A 24,315-nucleotide genomic window follows, 5' to 3' on the forward strand; every position below is an offset into this window, starting at 1 on the left:
TTGTTGGGTCTGGATAGAACATAATTATGCTGGTGGGAAAAGTAAAAAGGCAAATTTATTGTCCTTTGGTTTTCTTTATTAAGAAATAAGATTTTATAAAATGTTTATTAAACACTCACTTAAATTGTGTGGTTCTGTGAATGTGTGTGCATGTATGGTAAAAGAATTAAATTTTTTCAGTTGATGTTTGATATATATTAAGCTTAATATTGTAAAAATGAAAAATAATTGTGTGGAAGTTTCTAGTCTAACATATGATCAATAATTTTTCAATCTCATCATTATATAATTTAAAATTGCATTAATAAAGAAGCAAGCAAGTTAATTGGCTTCAATCCTCTTCTTATGCCCTGGGTATTGGTTTGACCTTGCTCCTCCTACAGTGTATCTGCTAACATTGGAGAGTGCAGCTGGGGCGTGATCATACTGGTGTTTATCAATTGTGAAAGCAGAAGGCAAAAATCAGAACCTGCTTAGAGAAATGGCAATGGATCCCCAAAACCAGAAGAAAGTGAAACTTAATGATGGCCGCTTCATGCCTGTTCTGGGGTTTGGCACTTTCGCATCTCCAGAGGTAAGAGTAGTGATTTGGGGTTGAGATATAAATAGTAAGTGGATATAACATGAGTGGAAGAGAACTTGGTCTGTCAAGCACTGAGCTCCTGTGTGACTCTGGGAGGATCTCGTGGTTCCACTAACCAGGCTAGAACCATGCCCTGTGAAAGCGGAGAGAGCATCCAGTCTCCACTCTGCATCAGGGTCTGAGGCTGTGCTCACCTGAAGATTACTCTGGGTTTCTCTACAGTTTCCGTGTCTTTCCCAGTTTGTCAGAAGAGGTGAGACTCGGCTGTCGAGAACACTGACTGTCAGCTGTTTGGCTTTGAGGGGGATTGCAATGGTGGGGTTTCTCTGTATATTTCATTCCAGAACTCTTCCCTCCTTCCAAAGTAGTATTTGACCCAGAGCAGTATTTGAAGTGAAAGGTCCTGAAGATGACGTGACTGAAATCTAATGGGAGCGACTTGCTTTTCTACTGCAGGATACCTGCTCAGTCCAGGCGACACATGGCAGCTATGCTTTGCCTTGTGATTCTGTTTCTGCTTGGAAGCTTTTTCTGATGGGAAAAAGTTTGAGGGGATAAGCTACATTATACATTTGAGGGGATAAGCTACAATCTTACAGGACAGGCTTTGTACTCTATCCTTGGGTTTTGTAGTGTCTTTTTATTAGAGTATAGTTCTCAGTCCTTGGGCATAAGAGGGACTAGTGGGCAAGTCTCTAGACTGGAAGCCAGAAACTTTGCTGTCCATGTTGTCTTTAGAGTATGTAGTTATGACAAGGGACTGGTCTTTAAACTTTGAATCTCACTTTTCTAATTTATAGAATAGAAGAAAATATTCAGAGACATTTTGCAGACAAAGGACAGTGATTGTTCACTGTGCAAAATGTGATGAGTGGAGGGAAAGGTCCAGGCTAGTACTGAGATCTCTGGTTCATTCCGCAGTACATCCCACAAGGCACGCGATCATCATGAAAACCAGGACTAGACCCAACAGGGGGAACTTAGACCAAGCATCTACCTCCTTGAAACATGAAAAATCCTGGATTGCAGAAACATATTGAAATATTATTCAGCTTGAAAAGGGAAGTTATTTCCACCATTTGCAACCACACAGGTGAACCTGGAGAATAGCAAGCAAAGTGAAATAAGCCAGAAATAAAAAGACAAATATGGCATTTTGTCTTCAAAGATAGAATCTAAAAAATTGAACTGATAGATGACAAAAACTACTGTAATGATATAAAGTAATTAGCCTCCAACTAATAAAAATAAATGGAAAAAAAAATAAATAAAATTCATCAATGCCAGCAAAAAAAAGAAAAAAAATTGAACTGATAGAAACAAAGTGTAGAGGAATGGTGACCAGAAGCTGGGGACAAGGTTAGGAAAAGTGGAAAGATGTTGGTCAAAGGTCCAGACTTTCTGTAATGCGATGAATGTCTGGAGACCTGATGTACAGCATGGTGAGTATACTTAAATATAATGGGTTATATTTTGAAATTTTATAAAAGAATAGATATTAAGTATTCTCACAAACACTCCCCAAAGTTATCTATATGAGATGAAGGATCTGTTAACTAGCTTGATTGTGTTAATCATTAACATTAGATAGTTACATGAGAACATCACTTTGTACAGATTGAATAGATACAGTTTTCCTTTGGTGTTTTCTGTGTAGACACAGGTCTTAGAAGCTTTCACCTGGTTTCTTGACACATTTCAGTTCAGTTCAGTTGCTCAGTCATATCCAAACTCTTTGTGACCCCATGGACAGCAGCACGCCAGTCGTCCCTGTCCATCACCCATCTGTCAGAGCCTGCTCTAACTCATGTCTATCAAGTCGGTGATGCCATCCAATCATCTCATCCTCTGTCATCCCCTTCTCCTCCTGCCTTCAATCTTTCCCAGCACCAGGGTCTTTTCCAACGAGTCAGTTCTTCACATCAGGTGGCCAAAAATTGGAACTTCAGCATCAGTCTTTCCAATGAATAATCAGGACTGATTTCCTTTAGGATTGACTGGTTTGATCTCCTTGCAGCCCAAGGGACCTTCTAGAATCTTCTGCAATAGCACAGTTCAAAAGCATCAGTTCTTTGGTGCTCAGCTTTCTCTATGGTCCAATTCTCACATCCATATGTGATACTGGAAAAACCATACCTTTGACTAGACAGTTCTCTGTTGGCAAAGTAATGTCTCTATTTTTAATATGCTGTCTAGCTTGTTCCTAGCTTTTCTTCCAAGGAGCAAGGGTCTTTTATGTCTTCATGGCCACAGTCACCAACTGCAGTGATCTTGGAGCCCAAGAAAATAAAGTCTGTCACTGTTTCAATTGTTTCCTCATCTATTTGCTGTAGATGTTTATTGGTACCTTTAGGTAATAGCATCAGTAATTTGGTGAATGGTGCTTATTGGTAACTCGTTTTTCCCCGCATACTTGTATCTTAAATCTAGTACATGTCTCCTCTCATCATGCCCCACCCCACAAAGAGAATAATTGTAACTTTCTCATCATTGGTCTGTTCAAATTTTAATTTTAAATTAAAGTTGCTTTAAGAAATATATATGAAGTTCACTTTAAAAATAGAAGTTCGCTTTAAAAATAGGGTCTTTTTTTTGCAAGGTTATAGTGAAATGAAAATGAAAATTAAGGAGTAATAGAGGAGTAATAGAGGACTTTAAAAGAAAATAAAAGAAAAAAAAAGAAGAAAAAGGGAAAAAATTTTAATTAAAAAATAGTAAAAATATATGAAAATGAAATTTAAGGAGTAATAGAGGAGTAATAGGGAATTTTAAAAGAAAATAAAAGAGAAAAAAATTTTAAAAAGAAAAAGAAAGAAAAGAAAAAAATTTTTTTTTAGTTAAAAAAAATAGTAAAAATATATCTAGGAATTTCTCCAGAGCTGTTGTGGGCAGTGTGGGTTCAGTTCAGTTTCAGATAGCTCCTTGTTACAGTTTACACTTACCAATATCTATAGACCCCTTCCAGTGTAGTCAGTGTTAACTACAGGGATTTTAATCTGTCAGCCTTCAGAATGGGAGAAAATAATAGCAAACGAAGCAACAGACAAAGGATTAATCTCAAAAATATACAAGCAACTACTGTAGCTCAATTCCAGAAAAAAAAAACAACCCAATCAAAAAATGGGTCAAAGATCTAAACAGGCATTTCTCCAAAGAAGACATACAGGTGGCTAACAAACACATGAAAAGATGCTCAGCACCACTCATTATCAGAGAAATGCAAATCAAAACCTTAATGAAGTACCATTACACGCCAGTCAGAATGGCTGCTAACCGAAAGTCTACAAGCAATAAATGCTGGAGAGGGTGTGGAGAAAAGGGAACCCTCTTACACTGCTGGTGGGAATGCAAACTAGTACAGCCACTATGGAGAACAGTGTGGAGATTCCTTAAAAAACTGGAAATAGAACTGCCATATGACCCAGCAATCCCACTCCTGGGCATACACACCAAGGAAACCTGATCTGAAAGAGACACGTGCACCCCAATGTTCATCACAGCACTGTTTTTAATAGCCAGGACATGGAAGCAACCTAGATGCCCATCAGCAGATGAATGGATAAGGAAGCTGTGGTACATATACACCATGGAGTATTGCTCAGTCATTAAAAGAATTCACTTGAATCAGTTCTAATGAGATGGATGAAACTGGAGCCCATTATACAGATTGAAGTAAGCCAGAAAGATAAAGACCAACACAGTATACTAACACATATATATGGAATTTAGGAAGATGGTAACGATAACCCTATATGCAAAACAGAAAAAGAGACACAGATGTACAGAACAGACTTTTAGACTCTGTGGGAGAAGGCAAGGGTGGGATGTTCAGAGAGAACAGCACTGAAACAAGTATACTATCAAGGGTGAAACAGATCACCAGCCCAGGTTGGATACATGAGATGGGTGCTCAGGGCTGGTGCACTGGGAAGACCCAGAGGGATGGGATGGAGAGGGAGGTTGGACGGGGGGTGGGGGGGGGGAATCGGGATGGGGAATACATATAAATCCATGGCTGATTCATGTCAATGTATGGCAAAAACCACTACAATGTTGTTAAGTAATTAGTCTCCAACGAATAAAAATAAATGAAAAAAATAAATAAAGTCACTTTATTTCTTTGAACCTAGACCAGAGCAGTGTGATTTAATATGGGCTAATGAATCAGGGCTTCCCTGGTGGCTCAGATGGTAAAGAATCTGCCTGAAAAGTTGGGAGACCTGAGTTCGATCCTTGGGCTGGGAAGACCCCCTGGAGCGGGAGCTGGCAGCCAACTCCAGTATTCTTGCCTGGGAACCCCATAGACAGAGGAGTCTCATGGGGTACAGTCCAGTCTTGATGTTTTTATCATACACCTTGTACCTTTGTTGATTTTGCTTCAGACATCTCACAGTACAAATCCTATCCATGACTACAATTTTATTATGAGTCCTTTGGGTTCTTCCAGCAAATCACTGAAACTGGTGGTGGGCTTGGAGTCCTCTGATACCTGTGATCAACTACTGATCACCTGGGGTTGAAGGGTTCCTGGGTGCCCATTTAATCGCTGACCAGGAACGTTCAGGGAAACTGTCATGGGCCCATCACCACATATAAAGAGCTAAACAAAGGCATAAAGAAATGTTGGTTCTTAGTATGATCAAGCTTGTGCCTTAGCAATCTCTTAATCATGTGAATATTCAACAACTGCTTTTCTTGCTTACATAGGTTCCTAAGAGTGAAGCTCTGGAGGTCACCAAATTTGCTATAGAGGTTGGATTTCGCCATATTGACTGTGCTCATTTGTACCAAAATGAAGAGCAGGTTGGCCAAGCCATTCGAAGCAAGATTGAAGATGGCACTGTGAAGAGAGAAGACATATTCTACACTTCAAAGGTTCTGTGTGTGCTGTGTGTGTGTGTGCATGTGTGTGCAAGTGACTGGGGGCAGATGACAATTATGTAATAGGATCAGTAGTTTGCTGAACAGTGCTTATTGGTACCCCTTCTTTTCCCACACATATTAAATCTAGTACCTTAAACTTAGTATCCTTCTCCTCTCACTGTGCCCCCTCAAAGAGAGTAATTGTAACTTTCTCATCATTGCTGTGTTCAAATTTTAATTTTAAATTAAACTCACTTTACTTCTTTGAACCGAGAGCAGAGCCATGTGACTTTTTTTTCATTTATTTTTATTAGTTGGAGGCTAATTACTTTACAACATTGCAGTGGTTTTTGTCACACACTGAAATGAATTAGCTATGGATTTACATGTATTCCCCATCCCGGTCCCCCCTCCCACCTCCCTCTCCACCCCATCCCTCTGGGTCTTCCCAGTGCACCAGGCCCGAGCACTTGTCTCATGTACCCAACCTGGGCTGGTTATCTGTTTCACCCTAGATAATATACATGTTTCGATGCTGTTCTCTTGAAACATCCCACCCTCGCCTTCTCCCAGAGTCCACAAGTCTGTTCTATACATCTGAGTCTCTTTTTCTGTTCTGCATATAGGGCCATCGTTACCATCTTTCTAAAGTCCATATGTATGTGTTAGTATACTGTAATGGTCTTTATCTTTCTGGCTTACTTAGCTCTGTATAATGGGTTCCAGTTTCATCCATCTCATTAGAACTGATTCAAATGAATTCTTTTTAATGGCTGAGTAATATTCCATGGTGTATATGTACCACAGCTTCCTCATCCATTCGTCTGCTGATGGGCATCTGGGTTGCTTCCATGTCCTGGCTATTATAAACAGTGCTGCGATGAACATTGGGGTGCACGTGTCTCTTTCAGATCTGGTTTCCTTGGTGTGTATGCCCAGGAGTGGGATTGCTCGGTCATATGGCAGTTCTATTTCCAGCTTTTTAAGAAATCTCCACACTGTTTTCCATAGTGGCTGTACTAATTTGCATTCCCATCAACAGTGTAAGAGGGTTCCCTTTTCTCCACACCCTCTCCAGCATTTATTGCTTGTAGACTTTTGGATAGCAGCCATCCTGACTGGAGTGTAATGGTACCTCATTGTGGTTTAGATTTGCATTTCTCTGATAATGAGTGATGTTGAGCATCTTTTCATGTGTTTGTTAGCCACCTGCATGTCTTCTTTGGAGAAATGTCTGTTTAGTTCTTTGGCCCATTTTTGGATTGGGTCATTTAATTTTCTGGAGTTGAGCCAGAGGAGTTGCTTGTATATTTTTGAGATTAATCCTTTGTCTGTTGCTTCGTTTGCTATTATTTTCTCCCAATCTGAGGGCTGTCTTTTCACCTTGCTTATAGTTTCCTTTGTTGTGCAAAAGCTTTTAAGTTTCATTAGGTCCCAATTTTTTATTTTTGCTTTTGTTTCTAAAATTCTGGGATGTGAGTCATAGAGGATCTTGCTGTGATTTATGTCAGAGAGTGTTTTGCCTATGTTCTCCTCTAGGAGTTTTATAGTTTCTGGTCTTACATTTAGATCTTTAATCCATTTTGAGTTTATTTTTGTGTATGGTGTGAGAAAGTGTTCTAGTTTCATTCTTTTACAGGTGGTTGACCAGTTTTCCCAGCACCACTTGTTAAAGAGGTTGTCTTTTTTCCATTGTATATCCTTGCCTCCTTTGTCGAAGATAAGGTGACCATAGGTTCATGGATTAATCTCTGGGTTTTCTATTCTGTTCCATTGATCTCTATTTCTGTCTTTGTGCCAGTACCATACTGTCTTGATGACTGTGGCTTTGTAGTATAGTCTGAAGTCAGGCAGGTTGATTCCTCCAGTTTCATTCTTCTTTCTCAAGGTTACTTTGGCTATTTGAGGTTTTTTGTATTTCCATACAAATTGTGAAATTATTTGTTCTAGTTCTGTCCCATTTGACTTAGTACGGGCTAATGAATCAGGGCTTCCCTGGTGGCTCAGATGGTTAAGAATCTGTCTGAAATTGCAGGAGATGTGAGTTCGATCCCTGGGTTAGGAAGATCCACTGGAGAGGGAAATGGCTACCCATTCCAGTATTGTTGCCTGGGAATCCGATGGAAAAATGAGCCTCGTGGGCTACAGTCCAGGGGTCACAAAGATTCGGACACAATTGAGTGACTAAAACTATACTACATTTACTTAATGAATACTTTACTTACTTTACTCCCAGACAACCTGGGAGCAGATTATAGCTTTTCTTATCATCTGGGAGACTTCTCAAATTTCTTCACAATCTGTGTCTCAGTTCTCATCTCCAAGAGCAAGAGAGCATTTGAGAGGCACGTTGTGCATTACACAAAATCTAGCCAAAGTGTCTCAAATTATGTTCTGCTCATATTAATGTGTTCCAAGCACGTTTCCATACAGTTATGTAAACAAGATATTAATTAACTTTGAGAAGATGGATTATTTGATCAAATTAGACTAAGTTTGTGCTTTTACACTCTATCAAGCATAATTCAGTTGATGGGAATGGTAATTATTTGATAAAGTTATTTATATCTTGATTCATTTAATTCCATTGTGAAAGATGTACTGATGACAAATTCAATCAAATAATGAAATTTATATGGCTAGATTAGATGAAGAATGGAACTCAAGAAGAAATGGAACAGTTTTTCCCATGGTCATCTCTTTCTAACCAATAATAACGTCTAATTATTAAGTTACAGGAGACAAGCACAATTACATGCAGCAATCATTTCCCACAGCTTCCTTTGTTTAATCTCTGCAGGTTTGGTCCACTTTCCTTCGACCAGAGTTGGTCCAACCAGCCTTGGAAAAGTCACTGAAAGATCTTCAACTGGAATATGTCGATCTCTATATTATTCATCAGCCAGTGGCTCTGGTGGTAGGTGATTTGTGTGATCAGCTCTGTTTTATTTCTTGGGTCAGAATATCTATAACTTGCATGGATGGTTGACAAGATTTTTCTTAGTAGGTTTGAAGGAAAGATTACACTAGAGTGGAATCGCCTAAATAATCATTTGTGATCATCATTTTGGGGAGGTTCTTTGAATCTCTTACCTGCCTCCAGAGAAATGAATTAAATAATCTAAGTCTCTAGGCCTCAAAATCTTGAGGTAGTAGAAATAGGCAAGTTCTGTGCATGGCGCTGATTAGGACTCAGAGTCTGGGGATCTCACTACAGAGTTCGGGAAAGAGTGCTGAGCACTGACACAGCCTCACACCTGAACAGGATGAGGTCTTCTCATCTTTCACCCTTTCACATTTTGTGGATTTGGAGGTGCCCTTCTGGGTGAGTCTAAACCTCACAGTCTTCTCAGGACTCGGTAGACCTTGCCCACTGTCACCTGTGTTCACAGTGGTGTTTGCAGACTGCACTTAGCCATTAAGAACTATATTATGTGGAGGGGAATTTTTCCAGTTGTTTCAGTGGTTAGGACTGTGTACTTTCATTGCTGAGTCAGGGTGTTTTGAGGGAGTGGTTTCAATTCCTGAGGAACTGATACAGCATGGGTTTCATGGCACAGCCAAAGCAAAGTAACAAGAACAGTCTATTATGAAGAACTCATTTTTAGAATACAGCATGGGTTTCATGGTACAGCCAAAGCAAAGTAACAAGAACAAAGTCTATTATGAAGAACTCATTTTTAGAATACAGCATGGGTTTCATGGCACAGCCAAAGCAAAGTAACAAGAACAAAGTCTATTTTGAAGAACTCATTTTTAGAATATAGCATGGGTTTCATGGTACAGCCAAAGCGAAGTAACAAGAACAAAGTCTATTATGAAGAACTCATTTTTAGAATACAGAATATACAGAATTCTACTCAAGTCATCCTTTGCCAAAGAGTTTATAGGACTATGTAGATGGTAATTCCCATCTACATAGATTTCAGGATTCCTAATACTTGAGAGAAATGTCTCTGGTTTTTTGTTTCTTGTAATAACATCACTCTTGATTTGCTTGATGCTTTTCTCAGCACTTTCTGTCACTGGCAGATTGACCTTGATCAGTTCAAGCTTCATCAATTGAGAATATTTGAGAGTATGTCTGCATCTTCCACATAACTTATCAGTCTAAGGAGAACCTTGCTGGTTCATGTGTATGTCCTGAAGCTATCTGATGTTCAGAGTGCGAAGGAATTCTGATATTTAGTCCAGGTCAAAATGGGAATTTTTATGCCAGCAGTAAGGCAAAATTTACTGTTACTTCCTGCACAATAGAGGCATTTTGCAAGAGGAAAGTATAAGGGGGAGAAAAAATTTCACTTAAGGCACTGACAGTTCCCAGGAGAATGTAGGGAAATAATATATATCAAAATATACAATAAATATAAGAGATTAGTGGAAAATAGCCTTTTAAAAACATTGCTGATAACTCCATTTGCAAGCCACTTTGCAAATATTAGTATCCGGAATGTTGTAAACATACCTCATGTAGGTTTAGCGTCCTAGTCCCAGATGTGCGAGGCAAGCTGGCTTAATGTTCTGTTCAGTCACTCAGTTGCGTCCTACTCTTTGCAACCCCATGGACTGCAGCACGCCAGGCCTCCCTGTCCATCACAAACTCCCGGAGTTTAATTAGACTCATGTCCATCGAGTCAGTGATGCCATGCAACCATCTCATCCTCTGTCGTCCCCTTCTCCTCCTGCCCCCAATCTCTGCCAGCATCAGGGTCTTTTCCAATGAGTCAACTCTTCCCATCACGTGGCCAAAGTATTGGAGCATCAGCTTCAACATCAGTCCTTCCAATGAACACCCAGGACTGACCTCCTTTAGGATGGACTGGTTGGATCTCCTTGCAGTCCAAGGGACTCTCAAGATTCTTCTGCAACACTGCAGTTCAAAAGCATCAATTCTTCTGTGCTCAGCTTTCTTTATAGTCCAACTCTCACATCCATGCATGACTACTGGAAAAACCATAGCCTTGACTAGACAGACCTTTGTTGGCAAACTAATGTCTCTGCTTTTTAACATGCTGTCTAGGCTGGTCATAACTTTCCTGCCAAGGAGTAAGCGTCTTTTAATTTCATGGCTGCAGTCACCATCTGCAGTGATTTTGGAGCCCCCAAAATAAAGTCTGCCACTGTTTCCACTGTTTCCCCATCTATTTATCATGAAGTGATGGGACCAGATGCCATGATCTTAGTTTTCTGAATGTTGAGCTTTAAGCCAACATTTTCACTCTCCTGCTTCACTTTCATTAAGAGGCTCATTAGTTCATCTTCACTTTCTGCCATAAGGGTGGTGTCATCTGCATATCTGAGGTTATTGATATTTCTCCCAGCAATCTTGATTCCAGCTTGTGCTTCATCCAGCCCAGCATTTCTCATGATGTATTCTGTATATAAGTTAAATAAGCAGGGTGACAGTATACAGCCTTGACATACTCCTTTTCCTATTTGGAACCAATCTTTGGTTCCATGTCCAATTCTAACTATTGCTTCCTCATCTCCATACAGGTTTCTCGAGAGGCAGGTCAAGTGGCCTGGTATTCCCATCTCTTTCAGAATTTTCCACAGTTTATTGTGATTCACATAGTCAAAGGCTTTGGCATACTCAATAAAGCATAAATAGATGTTTTTCTGGAACTCTCTTGCATTTTTCAATGATCCAGCAGATGTTGCCAATTTGATCTCTGGTTCTTCTGCCTTTTCTAAAACCAGCTTGAACATCTGAAAGTTCGCAGTTCACACACTGCTGAAGCCTGGCTTGGAGAATTTTGAGCATTACTTTGCTAATGTGTGAGATGAGTGCAATTGTACAGTAGTGTGAATATTCTTTGGCATTGCCTTTCTTTGGGACTGGAATGAAAACTGATCTTTTCCAGTCCCATGGCCACTGCTGAGTTTTTCAAATTTGCTGGCATATTGAATGCAGCACTTTCAAAACATCATCCTTTAGGATTTGAAATAGCTCAACTGGAATTCCATCACCTCCACTAGCTTTGTTTCCAGTGATGCTTCCTAAGGCCCACTTGACTTCTCATTCCAGGATATCTGGCTCTAGGTGAGTGATCACACCATCATGATTATCTGAGTCGTGAAGATCTTTTTTGTACAGTTTTTCTGTGTATTCTTGCCACTTCTTCTTAACATCTTCTGCTTCTATTAGGTCTATACCATTTCTGTCATTTATTGAACCCATCTTTGCATGAAATATTCCCTTGGTATGTCTGATTTTCTTGAAGAGATCTCTAGTCTTTCCCATTCTATGGATTTCCTCTATTTCTTTGTACTGATCATTGAGGAAAGCTTTCTTATCTCTCCTTCTAGTCTTTGGAACTCTGCATTCAAATGGGTATATCTTTCCTTTTCTCCTTTGCTTTTCACTTCTCTTCTTTTCACAGCTATTTGTAAGGCCTCCTCAGACATCCATTTTGCTTTTTTGCATATTTTTTCTTGGGGATTTTCTTGCTCCCTGTCTCCTGTACAATGTCATGAACCTCTGTCCACAGTTCATCAGGCAATCTGTCTATCAGATCTAGTCTCTTGAATCTATTTCTCACTTTCACTGTATAATCATAAGGGATTTAATTTAGGTCATATCTGAATGGTCTAGTGGTTTTCCACACTTTCTTCAATTTAAGTCTGAATTTGGCAATAAGGAGTCCATGATCCGAGCCAGTCAGCTCCCGGTCTTATTTATGCTGACTGTATAGAGCTTCTCCATTTTGGCTGCAAAGAATATAATCAATCTGATTTCAGTGTTGGCCATCCGGTGATGTCCATGTGAAGAGTCTTCTCTTCTGTTGTTGGAAGAGGGTGTTTGCTATGACCAGTGTGTTCTCTTGGCCAAACTCTATTAGCCTTTGCCCTACTTCATTTTGTACTCCAAGGCCAAACTTGCCTGTTACTCCAGGTGTCTCTTAACTTCCTACTTTTGCATTCCAGTCCCCTATAATGAAAAGGACATCTTTTATTAGTGTTAGTTCTAAAAGGTCTCGTAGGTCTTCATAGAACCGTTCAACTTCAGCTTCTTCTGTGTTACTGATTGGGACATAGACTTGGATTACCGTGATATTGAATGGTTTGCCTTGGAAACAAACAGAGATCATTCTGTCTTTTTTGAGATTGCATCCAGGTACTGAATTTTGGACTCTTTTGGTGATTATGATGGCTACTCCATTTCTTCTAAGGGATTCCTGCCCACAGGGGTAGATATAATGGTCATCTGATTTAAATTCACCCATTCCAGTCCATTTTAGTTCGCTGATTCCTAGAATTCGACATTAACTCTTGCCATCTCCTGTTTGACCACTTCCAATTTGCCTTGATTCATGGACCTAACATTCCAGGTTCCTATGCAATATTGCTCTTTACAGCATCAGACCTTGCTTCTATCACCAGTCACATCCACAACTGGGTGTTGTTTTTGCTTTGACTCTGTCCCTTCATTCTTTCTGGAATTATTTCTCCACTGATCTCCAGTAGCATTTTGGGCACCTATGGACCTGGGGAGTTCATCTTTCAGTGTCCTATCTTTTTGCCTTTTCATAGTGTTCATAGGATTCTAAAGGCAAGAATACTGAAGTGCTTTGGCATTCCTTTCTCCAGTGGACCACATTTGTCATAACTCTCCAACATGACCCCTCTGTCTTGGGTGGCCCTACTTGGGGGGGCTTAATTTCATTGAATTAGACAAGGCTGTGATCCATGTGATCAGATTGGCTAGTTGTCTGTGATTGTGGTTTCAATCTGTCTGCCCTCTGATACTCTCTCTCAGTGCCCTCTCTCTGGCTAAGTGTGGAGAAATTATTTGGTAACATCTCTAAAATGATTGCTTCTATTGCAGCCAGGTGAGGCACTTTTCCCAACAGATGAAAATGGAAAAATGATATATGACTCAGTGGATCTCTGTCGCACATGGGAGGTGAGTCTAGGGAAGGAGCCAAGAGAGGTGGGGAACCTCCTTCATTTCTTCCACCTGTGAGAATGGGCAGTGGACCATCAGACTGAGCAGTTCCTGAATCTAAGGGCTGTGATGCTGGGGTTGTAGGGGAGGAAACCATTGCTGAAATGTTGACAGAGAAGAACAGTGGAGGAGAATTTGGGAATGTGAAGACAGACATCTATTTCCTTCCATGCGATGTATCTTCTCTGGGGTTTTTCTAAGGAGGATACTGTAATTCTTCTTGTGTCATGAACTTCTTCCGCTTTTTTCTTCCTTATAATCAATGCTAATTCTTGACAAGAGACACTTTTAATAATTTTTTTATAGTCATTAATCTTGTTCTATTGCCCATTCCAAGTGACTGTTCATGACTGCTCACCACCCCTCCCTTCCAGGCCCTGGAGAAGTGTAAGGACAAAGGGCTGACCAAGTCCATCGGGGTGTCCAACTTCAACCACAAGCAGCTGGAGAAGATCCTGAACAAGCCGGGGCTCAAGTACAAGCCTGTCTGCAACCAGGTGAGCAGCCTTTACTCCTCTCCCTCCTGCTCTTCAGAATCTCCTTCTTGCGCTGGAGCCAGATGTCTGTCTGTCCTCCCTTCATGTTCATCCGACCTTTGGGGACAGAAGGTTCTAGAGTGCAGACCTTCTGTCTGGACAGTGTGAATAGAATCTGTAACAGTATCTTTGATAAGATCTGGGTGGAAAAGGTGGGGGTAGCTTCCTGCTAAATTGTGATGATGCCTGAGGGAAGGTAATGGAAGTGAAGGGGGTTAGACTAGTCCTTCAGAACTTAGAGGAAGGAGGTGTTCCTATGAGCTGAGAGCATGACCAGAAATCAGCATGAAAGTGCTCAGATCAAACTGTGTACAGGAAGGAAGACCATGAAAATACAGAATGGGAAGTAAATAAAGAAAAACCAGGTGAGACAGGTGTCAAGGCTTTGTGTGGAGTTTGGATGCCTGAATCCTTAGTCTTAGTGTCCCAGCTTCAACAGGGAGCACAGTACAGAGAAATCTGCTGGAGACTATGAAAGTCACCCAGGTTAGAGGATGGAAGGATTACTCAGGAATTAGAGCAAACCTTGTGATTTACTCAGTCTTATTCTGGTTTCCACATCTATTTCTAGCATAAAATTGTTAAACACATTTTTTTCTATGTCTTTCTGTGGCTCTTACTTTTTTTGGTTCTATTTTTACTTTGTGAGAAAACTTAACATGAAATCTATCCTTTTACCAAATTTTTAACTATACAATACAATAATGTTACTAACTCTAGGGACAGTGGTGTACAGCAAATCTAGAGTTTATTCATCTTGCATAATTGAGATTTATTAGGATTAGCAATTCCTGGTTTTTCCCACTTCCCACCCCCTGGTGACAAGCACTCTACCATTTAATTCTGAGTTTGACCCCTCTCCATATATATTTTAACTTATATATGATATATATGTCATGTAGTATTTATCCTTCTGCAATGGTCTTATTTCATATGTACCAAAGTTTTTAAGGTACAACTTTCAGTTAAGGAAAAAGAATCTTCTATAATGCAAGAAATATATATTTATATCAATTATATATATGTGTGTATATATGTATATATAATCTTCTCAATTATAAAAGTTGGAAATTAATGTGATCCTGGCATTAGTTTTGTTTTGCTCCTATGTTCTCATGTGAAAAATTTCAGATATTAGAAAAGTTAGGAGTATGGCAGAGAATATATATATATGTATATACATATATTACATATATATATAATTTTGCTGATCTGGATCTGATTGTGGTTCCTATGTCACTTTGAATCATCTTTATCAAGCACTTTTAACTTAGACTGGTCACTCAATCTTTATGTTACCAGGATATCCAGACAAGTTTTGACAAATAGAATGTATTTATCATTGTTATTTTGTGGTGCTAATTAACTTGTTTCTGTAATCCTAGATTATGTAAATTAATAGTTAAATCTGAATGTCTTACTATATTAAGGTTAAGTATTTTGACAAGAAAATGTCAGTTTCATGCTTTGTCCCTTAAATGAACCTTGGTTGGAAGTACATAGTGATAAGTTGTCCCACTGTGTGTGACAGTACCTTTGTTCTCCTGGTAAAGCTATTAATAGCTAGATCTTTTATTTGGAGATGTGTATTTTCCCTGTTGAAATTACCTAGTCATCTGTTGGACAATAACCATCATTAGGGGAAGTTTGATTTCCCCCAAGTTTTCACGTAATGCTTGAGAATCCATTGATGACTTCTACCTTCATTCATTGGAATGTTTTTCATTATTTTCCATTTTAAGAGCTCTTTTTAATCTTCTGACCTGACATTCTATTGTAAAAATAAAATTCCATCATTAATTCGGGATAAAACATACCTATTCGCTGGTAGCTCAGCTGGTGAAGTATCGGCTGCAATGCAAGAGACCACAGTTCAATTCCTGGGTCAGGAAGTTCCCCTGGAGAAGGGATAGGTTACTCACTCCAGTATTCTTGTACTTCTCTGGTGGCTCAGATGGTAAAGAATCTGCCTTCAATGAGGGAGACCTGGGTTTGATCCCTGGGTTGGGAAGATCCCCTGGAGGAGGGCATGCAACATACTCCAGTATTCTTGCCTGAAGAAGTCCATGGACAGAGGAGCCTGGTGTGCTACAGTCCATGGGTTGCAAAGAGTTGGACATGACTGGATGACTAAGCACAACATTTCAATAAGCCGTGTAAAAATCTTCATTCCTCCCCATTAATTGTCAGTTTCTGAAAAAGGATTTGTTGTAATAGTCACAGTCTGTGGTGGGAAATGTTTTTTGCTCTTTGGGATTTTTATTGCCTCTGTGTGCTGCATTTGCTTTCATTCATAACTCCCTTTGGTTCTCAAATCTACTCAAATGTCACCAGTGGGAACCCATCAAACTGGTTCTTTTGTCCTTCAGACATTTCTTCATAGGACTTTGTGCAATTTCTTTCTTTCTGGCATAGTTTGATGTCCAAGGCTTAAAAGCTCTTTTCCTGTCCCAGAGCTGGAATTAAGCATGTGTGTTAGGGGTGTCCAGTAGTGTTCAGCAGCCAAGATCTGGTCCATAGAATTACTTGCTTTCAGTAATGTCATTATTTTTTACCTTCTCAGAGAACAGAAATATAAATTTCTTTTTAAAGTATTTCTCTCTTTGGTGGTTCCAGTCATAATGTGATGTGACACAATTTTTCTTTAGCATATAATTTTTACTTTTAAGCTTTCTCTGGCCCATTACCTTTCCATATAATCTAACACTCTCTATACTGGCATTCTACAGGTGGAATGTCACCCTTATCTCAATCAGAGCAAGCTGCTGGAGTTCTGCAAGTCACATGATATTGTCCTCGTTGCCTATGGTGCTCTTGGATCCCAACGATCATTACAATGGTAATAAACATTATTGATGGCAACAATGAGTTTACCTAAAACTCTATTTTTGATGAAAATGTTATCATACTGCACTCAGTGCTTTGAAGATAACTCTCAACAAGCAGAGGGGAGAGAAGACAGATGGGAGAAATTCTCTTTTGTCTTTGCATCATCCAGCCAGTTTTCTTACATTGCATTTGTCTTGTATATAGATTTTAACACAAGTGTCTACTTTAAAATCTCTATATATTCCCCCATTTGAAAACTAAGACATAAGCTTTGTCATAATTTACTTATTTATGGACTGATGAACACATTACTACTAATAGACTTTCCAAGCTTTCCTCACTTTATTTCTAAAATCAGGACAGCATTAATTGCTCAGTCATGTCAGCTCTTTGTGACCCCATGGACTATAGCCCTCCAGGCTCCTTTGTCCATGGAATTCTCCAGGCAAGAATACTGGAGTGGGTAGCCATTACCATCTCCATGGGATCTTCCTGACCCAGGGATTAAACATGCATTGCAAGTGGACTCCTTACCATCTGAGCCACGAAGGAAGCCCCAAATCAGGATAATAATATGTAATTCCCAGGTGCATCATCATTGAAAAATAAGTATAATTTGAACCATTTTATAAACATTTGTAGAAGAATTGCACAATGTAAATAATCATGAAAAGCATGGTTTTCCTTTTTAGACTACTCAGCTTTTATCAACACCTGAGACAAGTGTAAGTTAAAGGAAAAAATATTTTGCAATCTTTTCCATCACATTCTCTTTTCAAGCCACTGTCTTTATTTTTGAGCTCTGATTGGAGAAGAAAACAACCACAGAGAAGTAAAAAGGAAACAAAATCCATGCATTTGGCAGTCCTGGTCTCAACTCAATAATGCACCCAAATCACCTGCAGATATTTGTAAATACAGAATGGGAAGTGACACAGTTGAGGTTCTGATTCAGTTTGTTTTCAGCTAAGCCATGGAATTTGTGTTTCTAACAAGACCCCAGGTGATGCAGATGTTGCTGGTCCATGGACCACAGTTTGAGAAGCACTGGTCTAGAGTAGAGATACTGGTCTGTTTGGGAAGCCTCTTCATAAACTCATAAACTTCACAAACTCAGTCTCAGCTCCTCAGAACTTCTGAATTTCCTTCCAGGTTGGATCCAAACCTCCCCTTTCTCTTGGAGGACCCGGTTCTCTCTGCCATTGCCCAAAAGCACAAGCAAACTCCAGCTCTCGTTGCCCTTCGCTATCAGATTCAACGTGGGGTTGTGGTTCTGGCCAAGAGTTACAACAAGAAGCGGATCAAAGAGAACATGCAGGTGATGATAAGTGGGGCTGTGGGCAGAGGGCTCTTAAGAGATATTCTTCAAGAGGATCATTCCTTGTCTGGCTTGGACAGACACAACTTCCCTGTCCCCTCTTCTTATCTGCATCCATCTAAAATGTCCTCCAGTCTCCAGGGGGAGGCCGGCTCCTTGGGGCAGAGATTAATATGATTCTTCCTTCCTTCCAGGTGTTTGACTTTGAACTGACTCCAGAAGACATGGAAGCAATTGATGGCATCAACAGAAATATAAGATATTATGAATATCTAATGTAAGTGACTGTTTCACATACACAGTTTTTTGTTTTGTTTTCTTTTGTAGCCAGCAGGTCAGCAGGGGAACTAAGCTTTTCAAAAGCTTAATTCTTGGAAGAGAGTCCTGATTTCCAGTGTGGGAGTAAACCAGGGGCTTCCTGCCAACCTCAGAATAGAGGTTTCCTCCAGAACTCCGTCTCTCACCAACAGAATGTGATTGGTCCCAGGACAACTCAGAGTTGACATCGTGGTGAATTCACTACTTTGTGTCTCTAATCCCTTGCCTGGTGTCCCTCCTCTCAGGGCCAAGGGACCTAGCAGACACAGAGGGCGCAGTGTCTGCAGTTCACTCTTCTTTCAGAAAGTGAAAGTGAGTGCGTTAGTTGCTCAGTCTTGTCTGACTCTTCCGGACCTCATGGCCTGTAACCTACCAGGCTCCTTCTTTCAGGGACTGATGCAAATGTTTTACCTTTAATTCTTTATAGAATCAGGAGGAAATGATACCCAATGACTATGTAATAAGGAATCCATCCTGAATTATATTCCTGCTTATCCTAACACAGTTGTAAATGCATTGTTGATATTATTTCTTGAGGAGGGGCCCATGAAGGCCAACATGCTTCAGTGTGAGAGGTTACAGTGAGCCTGCCTCCACCTGCTCCGCTAAGTGTCTGGTGGATTTTCTCCCTGGTGGGCTTTTCTTTACCAAGACACCATCAATTTCTTCCAAATTTATTTCTTTATTGACCTTTCCCCCATCACATCTCCCATTTCCTCATCCTTAAAATGTCACCAACTGAATTATAAGGAGATCATGAGCGCAACTGATCCTCCAGTGACTGCTGTGTCCTTAGTAAGACACACCCCAGGTAAGATTGTGTGGGTCTTCTGGTTTCTTGAGTTCAGACTTACCGCAGTGTAGCCTTTGTCCACCAGGGTTCCATTCCCTGGGGAGCTCCTGTCTCCCTGACTTTGACTTGGTCACTAACATTGAATTCCAGTTGCCTAATTACTACAGGAGGATGTCAGGATTGAAAAGACAGAATACTAATCAAACAGGGAGAAGTTGGAAGGGAGTTTAGAGAGAAGGGAACACAAATTAGTGATGAAATGAAATTTTAGTTTCAAATGAAAGATCTCAGAACTCCTTTTGTTTATAGTGCTCACAGGCTTTAGTGATGTCTGACTGTTTGTGACCTTACGGACTGTAGCCCATGAGGGTCCTCTGTCCATGAGATTCTCTGTCCATGGAAGGCTCTTTACCCACTGAGCTACTTGGGAAGCCACCTTGTTTGTAAAGAAGTTATATTTTTTTATATTTATATATACATATACATGTATATGGGCTTCCTAGGTGGTTGTAGTGCTAAAGAACCTGCCTGCCAATGCAGAAGACACAAGAGATGCATTTAATCCCTGGGTGAGAAGATCCCCTGGAGCAGTGCAGGCCACCTACTCCAGTATTCTTGCCTGGAGAATCTCATGGACAGAGAAGTCTGGTGGGCTATAGTCCTTAGGGTCGCCAAGAGTTGGGCACAACTGAGCAACTTACTGTGTACACATACATATGTATATGTATATTATGATTCTGAAAAAAGACATGATGAAAAATGAGAAAACATAGCAAGTTACTTTTCTGTTCTCAAAAACTGTTAAGTGTATTCTGTGTTCTCCTTAATTATGCTGTGAATGCCTAGACTTACTCATCCTTGTAGGTTTATGTCGATAGCACAGCTCCTGGCACATGGAATGGCTCAGGATGCACTCTTTAATGAATTGAATAGAAAAGAACAAATTTAGAAAGAAAAATCAGACTATAAGGAAGGAAAACAGCAGTAATGTTAATTAATAAATAATGAATGTACTCATATAATACAAATTAAGAAAGCAGTAATCACAGTTTATAGGTATGATTACTTAGGTGTATGTAATATTTCTTCAGTTTAATGTAATTCCTTAATGGAAGCACCCTGTATTTTGGGATATGCTCAATATTACTTTGAATGGATGTATGAGAAACAGCAAGGAATTCCTTACTTGTGATCCTTCTCACCACTTAGGGTTGAAAGTGGTATTGAAATGATCTCCACAGTTAGTTGTTAGGTCTTGCACCCTCTTATAAATTGTAACCTGAGTCAAACTACCTGTCACTGTGGGGTGAATATTACACGTGAATGTTGGGACTGGACATGCAGGAGCCATGTGCTAATGGAACAGATACCTGCTTGTGCTTCTTGGGGGAAAAGATGGGATGTATTTCTGGATTTCAAGCTTTAGCCCATTGTGACTGCATCACAGAGTAATGGTCTCTATGACAACATGACAGATTTAATAAATTATTCCTCCTCTTTCTCTTTCAGGTGGGCTGATCACCCTGAGTATCCATTTTCTGAAGAATATTGACTGTGAGCTGTCCACTATCCATTCTACCAGAACTTTTTCTCTAGGGCTCTGAAGAGCATTTCTGTACTTGGTGGAGGTGTTTAAAAGAAGTTTCTGACCTTTGAAATCTGATTTATGAAAAATAAAAATAACCTCTGATTAACCCATTTAATAAATTTGGTGTGTTTTCCTTTGAAAATGAATCAGCTGATCTGAGAAAGAAATGGAAAATTTTGTTCGAGCCAAATTTGAGAACTATAACCCAGGAAGAGCATCTCAGAACGCTCTGGAAACTGTTTGTCCTCTAGAAGTCAAGGCCCAGGGATGTAACTTTGAAGACGGAGGGCTCTGCATGAAAAGACATATTATTGACACTGTACATAATGCAGATCTAAGGGTCATCATGGTAGGTCATGTGACCTCTTGCATGATCAAGAAGGAATTTATCTTTCAAGGATCAGTCTTACTGATGCTGGGAGAATGTTGCTTTTCGTGGTTCAGCAGGTGTTCCTGCTGATGTGGGAGGTCTGGTCCATGCATAATGCAGAAACACAACTCACAGTGAGGAGAAAAGAGTGCAAAGGGCAGAGAAAATTTTTTATGTTTAAGTTTTTCTTGCCATAAAATATAAATTTAGTTTCATGCTTTCATGACTCTCTTGTACAAAAGTGTGTGCCTGTTTATCTACAATTTGAAATAATCTTCAATATACAGGTTTTATACCTTTTTTTTTTTTACTTAGCATAAGTACTTTTGTAATCTGTCAAGTGTTATCTGATGTTTGTTAAGGGGAAGGGGTTGGGAGAGGGCTTGATCGGGAGGTTGGGGTTAGCAGATGCAAACTTTTACATATGGATTGGATTAGCACAAATACCAACTTACAGCACAGGGAACTATATTCAATATCCTATGATAAACCATAATGGAAAATAATATGAAAAAGAATGTGTATGTGTGTGTGTGTGTGTGTGTATAAATGAGTCACTTTGATATAGGCAGTAATTGGCAAAACATTGTAACTCAACTATTCTTCAGTAAAAAATGAACTAAAAAATTTCCAGTATTATATTTTGCTTCTTATAGTGCTTCCCACGTGGCTCAGTGGTAAAGAATCAGCATACCAATGCAAGAGACTCAGGCTTGATCCCTGGGTTGGGAAGATCCTCTGGAGAAGGAAATGGAAATCCACTCCAGTATTCTTGCCTGGGAAATCCCATGGACAGAGGAGCCTGGTACGCTCCAGTCCATGGAGTTGCAAGAGTCAGACTTGACTTTGCCACTGAGCATGCATGCATGTTATAAAGCAGTGCATCTTTTCAATTTATTTAATTTTTAAAAACGGTTAGAATATCTATATTTAAAATTTTTATTGAGGTATAGTTGGTTTACAATGTAGTGTTAATTTCTTCTGTATAGGAAAATGATTGGTATATGTGTATATATATATATGGTATATATATGTATATATGTATATATATATGATATATATATACACTATATATATATTGGTATATGTGTGTGTGTGTGTGTGTATATATATATATATATATAATATATATAAAATATGTATGTGTATATATGTAAATGGCAACCCACTCCAGTATTCTTACCTGGAGAATCACACAAAGAGAGAAGCCTGGGGGTCTATAGCCCATAGGGTTGCACAAAGATGGATGTGATTGAACAAATTTAGCGCACGCACACACACACACACACACACACACACATATATGCTTACACATACATTATTCTTTATGCTAAACATTTTGATTAGTTCTTATATGTTTTGTTTTTTATTCATTGATTTATTCAACAAAACTATTGAAAACTTTTAGTAAGACATTATTTTATCAATAAATAAAATAGATAATATTAAGATAAATTCTTGAGTTGATAGTCTAGTGGAGAAGCAGACTGAATGATATCAGGAGTATTTAGCTGTTAGAAGTGTGTAAGTGTCTGTTGCAGATAATTCTACACAAGCTATCTCATTTTTGTGCATCTGTTAGGCAGAGGTTCCAACTACCCTTCATCCCACACAATGTATAGTAAACACCCTTGCAACACAGAGACAGCGGCTTCTTGCAGAGACATGGAGGGCATGTTTTCTGTGCAGTAATGTAAAGAAAACATCTCTCTCCTGAGAAAGGGAAGGATGATGAGGGCATATTGTCATTGATCCAGGATCCCTAGACCCAAGATTTTTCTCCTGTTACTCCACCCAGTGAATATTCATGGGCTGATATGTGTTCCAGTTCTGACTGTTGCTTCAGAAGCAACAGTGGAAAAACAGAACTGGACGTGGAAAAACAGACTGGTTCCAAATAGGAAAAGGAGTATGTCAGGGCTGTATATAGTCACCCTGCTTATTTAACTTATATGCAGAGTACATTATGAGAAATACTGGGCTGGATGAAGCACAAGCTGGAATCAAGATTGCCAGGAGAAATATCAATAACCTGAGATATGCAGATGACACCACCCTTATGGCAGAAAGTGAAGAGGAACTAATGAGCCTCTTAATGAAAGTGAAACAGGGGAGTGAAAAAGTTGGCTTAAAGCTCAACATTCAGAAAACTAAGATCATGTCATCTGCTCCCATCACATCATAGCAAATATATGGGGAAACAGTGGAAACAGTGGCAGACTTTATTTTGGGGGGCTCCAAAATCACTGCAGATGGTGACTGCAGCCATGAAATTAAAAGATGCTTACTCCTTGGCAGGAAAGTTATGACCAGCCTAGATAGCATGTTAAAAAGCAGAGACATTAGTTTGCCAGCAAAGGTCTGTCTAGTCAAGGCTATGGTTTTTCCAGTAATCATGTATGGATGTGAGAGGTGGATTATAAAGAAAGCTGAGCACAGAAGAATTGATGCTTTTGAGCTGTGGTGTTGGAGAAGACTCTTGAGAGTCCCTTGGACAGGAAGAAGATCCAACCAGTCCATCCTAAAGGAGATCAGTCCTGGGTGTTCATTGGAAGGACTGATGTTGAAGCTGAAACTCCAATCCTTTGGCCACCTGATGAGAAGAGCTGACTCATTTGAAAAGACTCCGATGCTGGGGAAGATTGAAGGCAGGAGGAGAAGGGGACGACAGAGGATGAGATGGTTGGATGGCATCACCAACTCAATGGACATGAGTTTGATTAAACTTCAGTTGGTGATGGACAGGGAGGCCTGGCATGCTGCAGTCCATGGGGTCGCAAAGAGTCGGACACGACTAGGTGACTGAACTGAACTGACCTGAACTGATATGAGTTCAAATCTTATCAAATAAGAAAATGTTACTATAGTTTTGGGCTGTAGAGAGTGGGTGAGTGTGCTTCACTTAATAGGTGCAGGCCTTGTGTCTTTGACTTGGAACCCAACAAGTGTTGCAAAATCAGCTTTCTATGAGTTTGCCCAAAGCTGAGTCTGTGTACATGTGACAGTAAACATGGTGTTTCCTGGTAGGTGAATAAGGAATGAGCTGTCTCACTGGGATCCCACTAGAAGGGTTATGTACCTTAGACGTGCTTATATTAAAGAGGTCAGGGTTCTTCCCCAAAAGGGAGAACTAAAGATCTTTTAGAGATGAGGAACACAGTCTTGATTG

General features: G+C 39.8%; 1 protein-coding gene across 2 annotated transcripts; it reads left to right on the forward strand.

The window, feature by feature from the left end:
• Positions 1–425: 425 nt before the first annotated feature.
• On the forward strand, positions 426–20,886 carry LOC110142554 (dihydrodiol dehydrogenase 3-like). Of its 2 annotated transcripts, XM_020901797.2 has the most exons (9): positions 427–574; positions 5,291–5,458; positions 8,247–8,363; positions 13,275–13,352; positions 13,769–13,891; positions 16,660–16,769; positions 17,912–18,077; positions 18,272–18,354; positions 20,698–20,886. In XM_020901797.2, the coding sequence occupies exons 1-9, from the start codon at positions 482–484 to the stop codon at positions 20,738–20,740; spliced, it is 981 nt and encodes a 326-aa protein (XP_020757456.2). In that variant the 5' UTR covers positions 427–481; the 3' UTR covers positions 20,741–20,886. The 2 variants fall into 2 exon arrangements, with proteins under 2 accessions (XP_070328365.1, XP_020757456.2); XM_070472264.1 differs by lacking the exon at positions 13,275–13,352 and having other exon boundaries at positions 426–574.
• The last annotated feature ends 3,429 nt before the right edge of the window (positions 20,887–24,315 follow it).

Source organism: Odocoileus virginianus, chromosome 9, assembly GCF_023699985.2.
Source record: "Odocoileus virginianus isolate 20LAN1187 ecotype Illinois chromosome 9, Ovbor_1.2, whole genome shotgun sequence".
NCBI classification, from domain to species: Eukaryota; Metazoa; Chordata; class Mammalia; order Artiodactyla; family Cervidae; genus Odocoileus; species Odocoileus virginianus.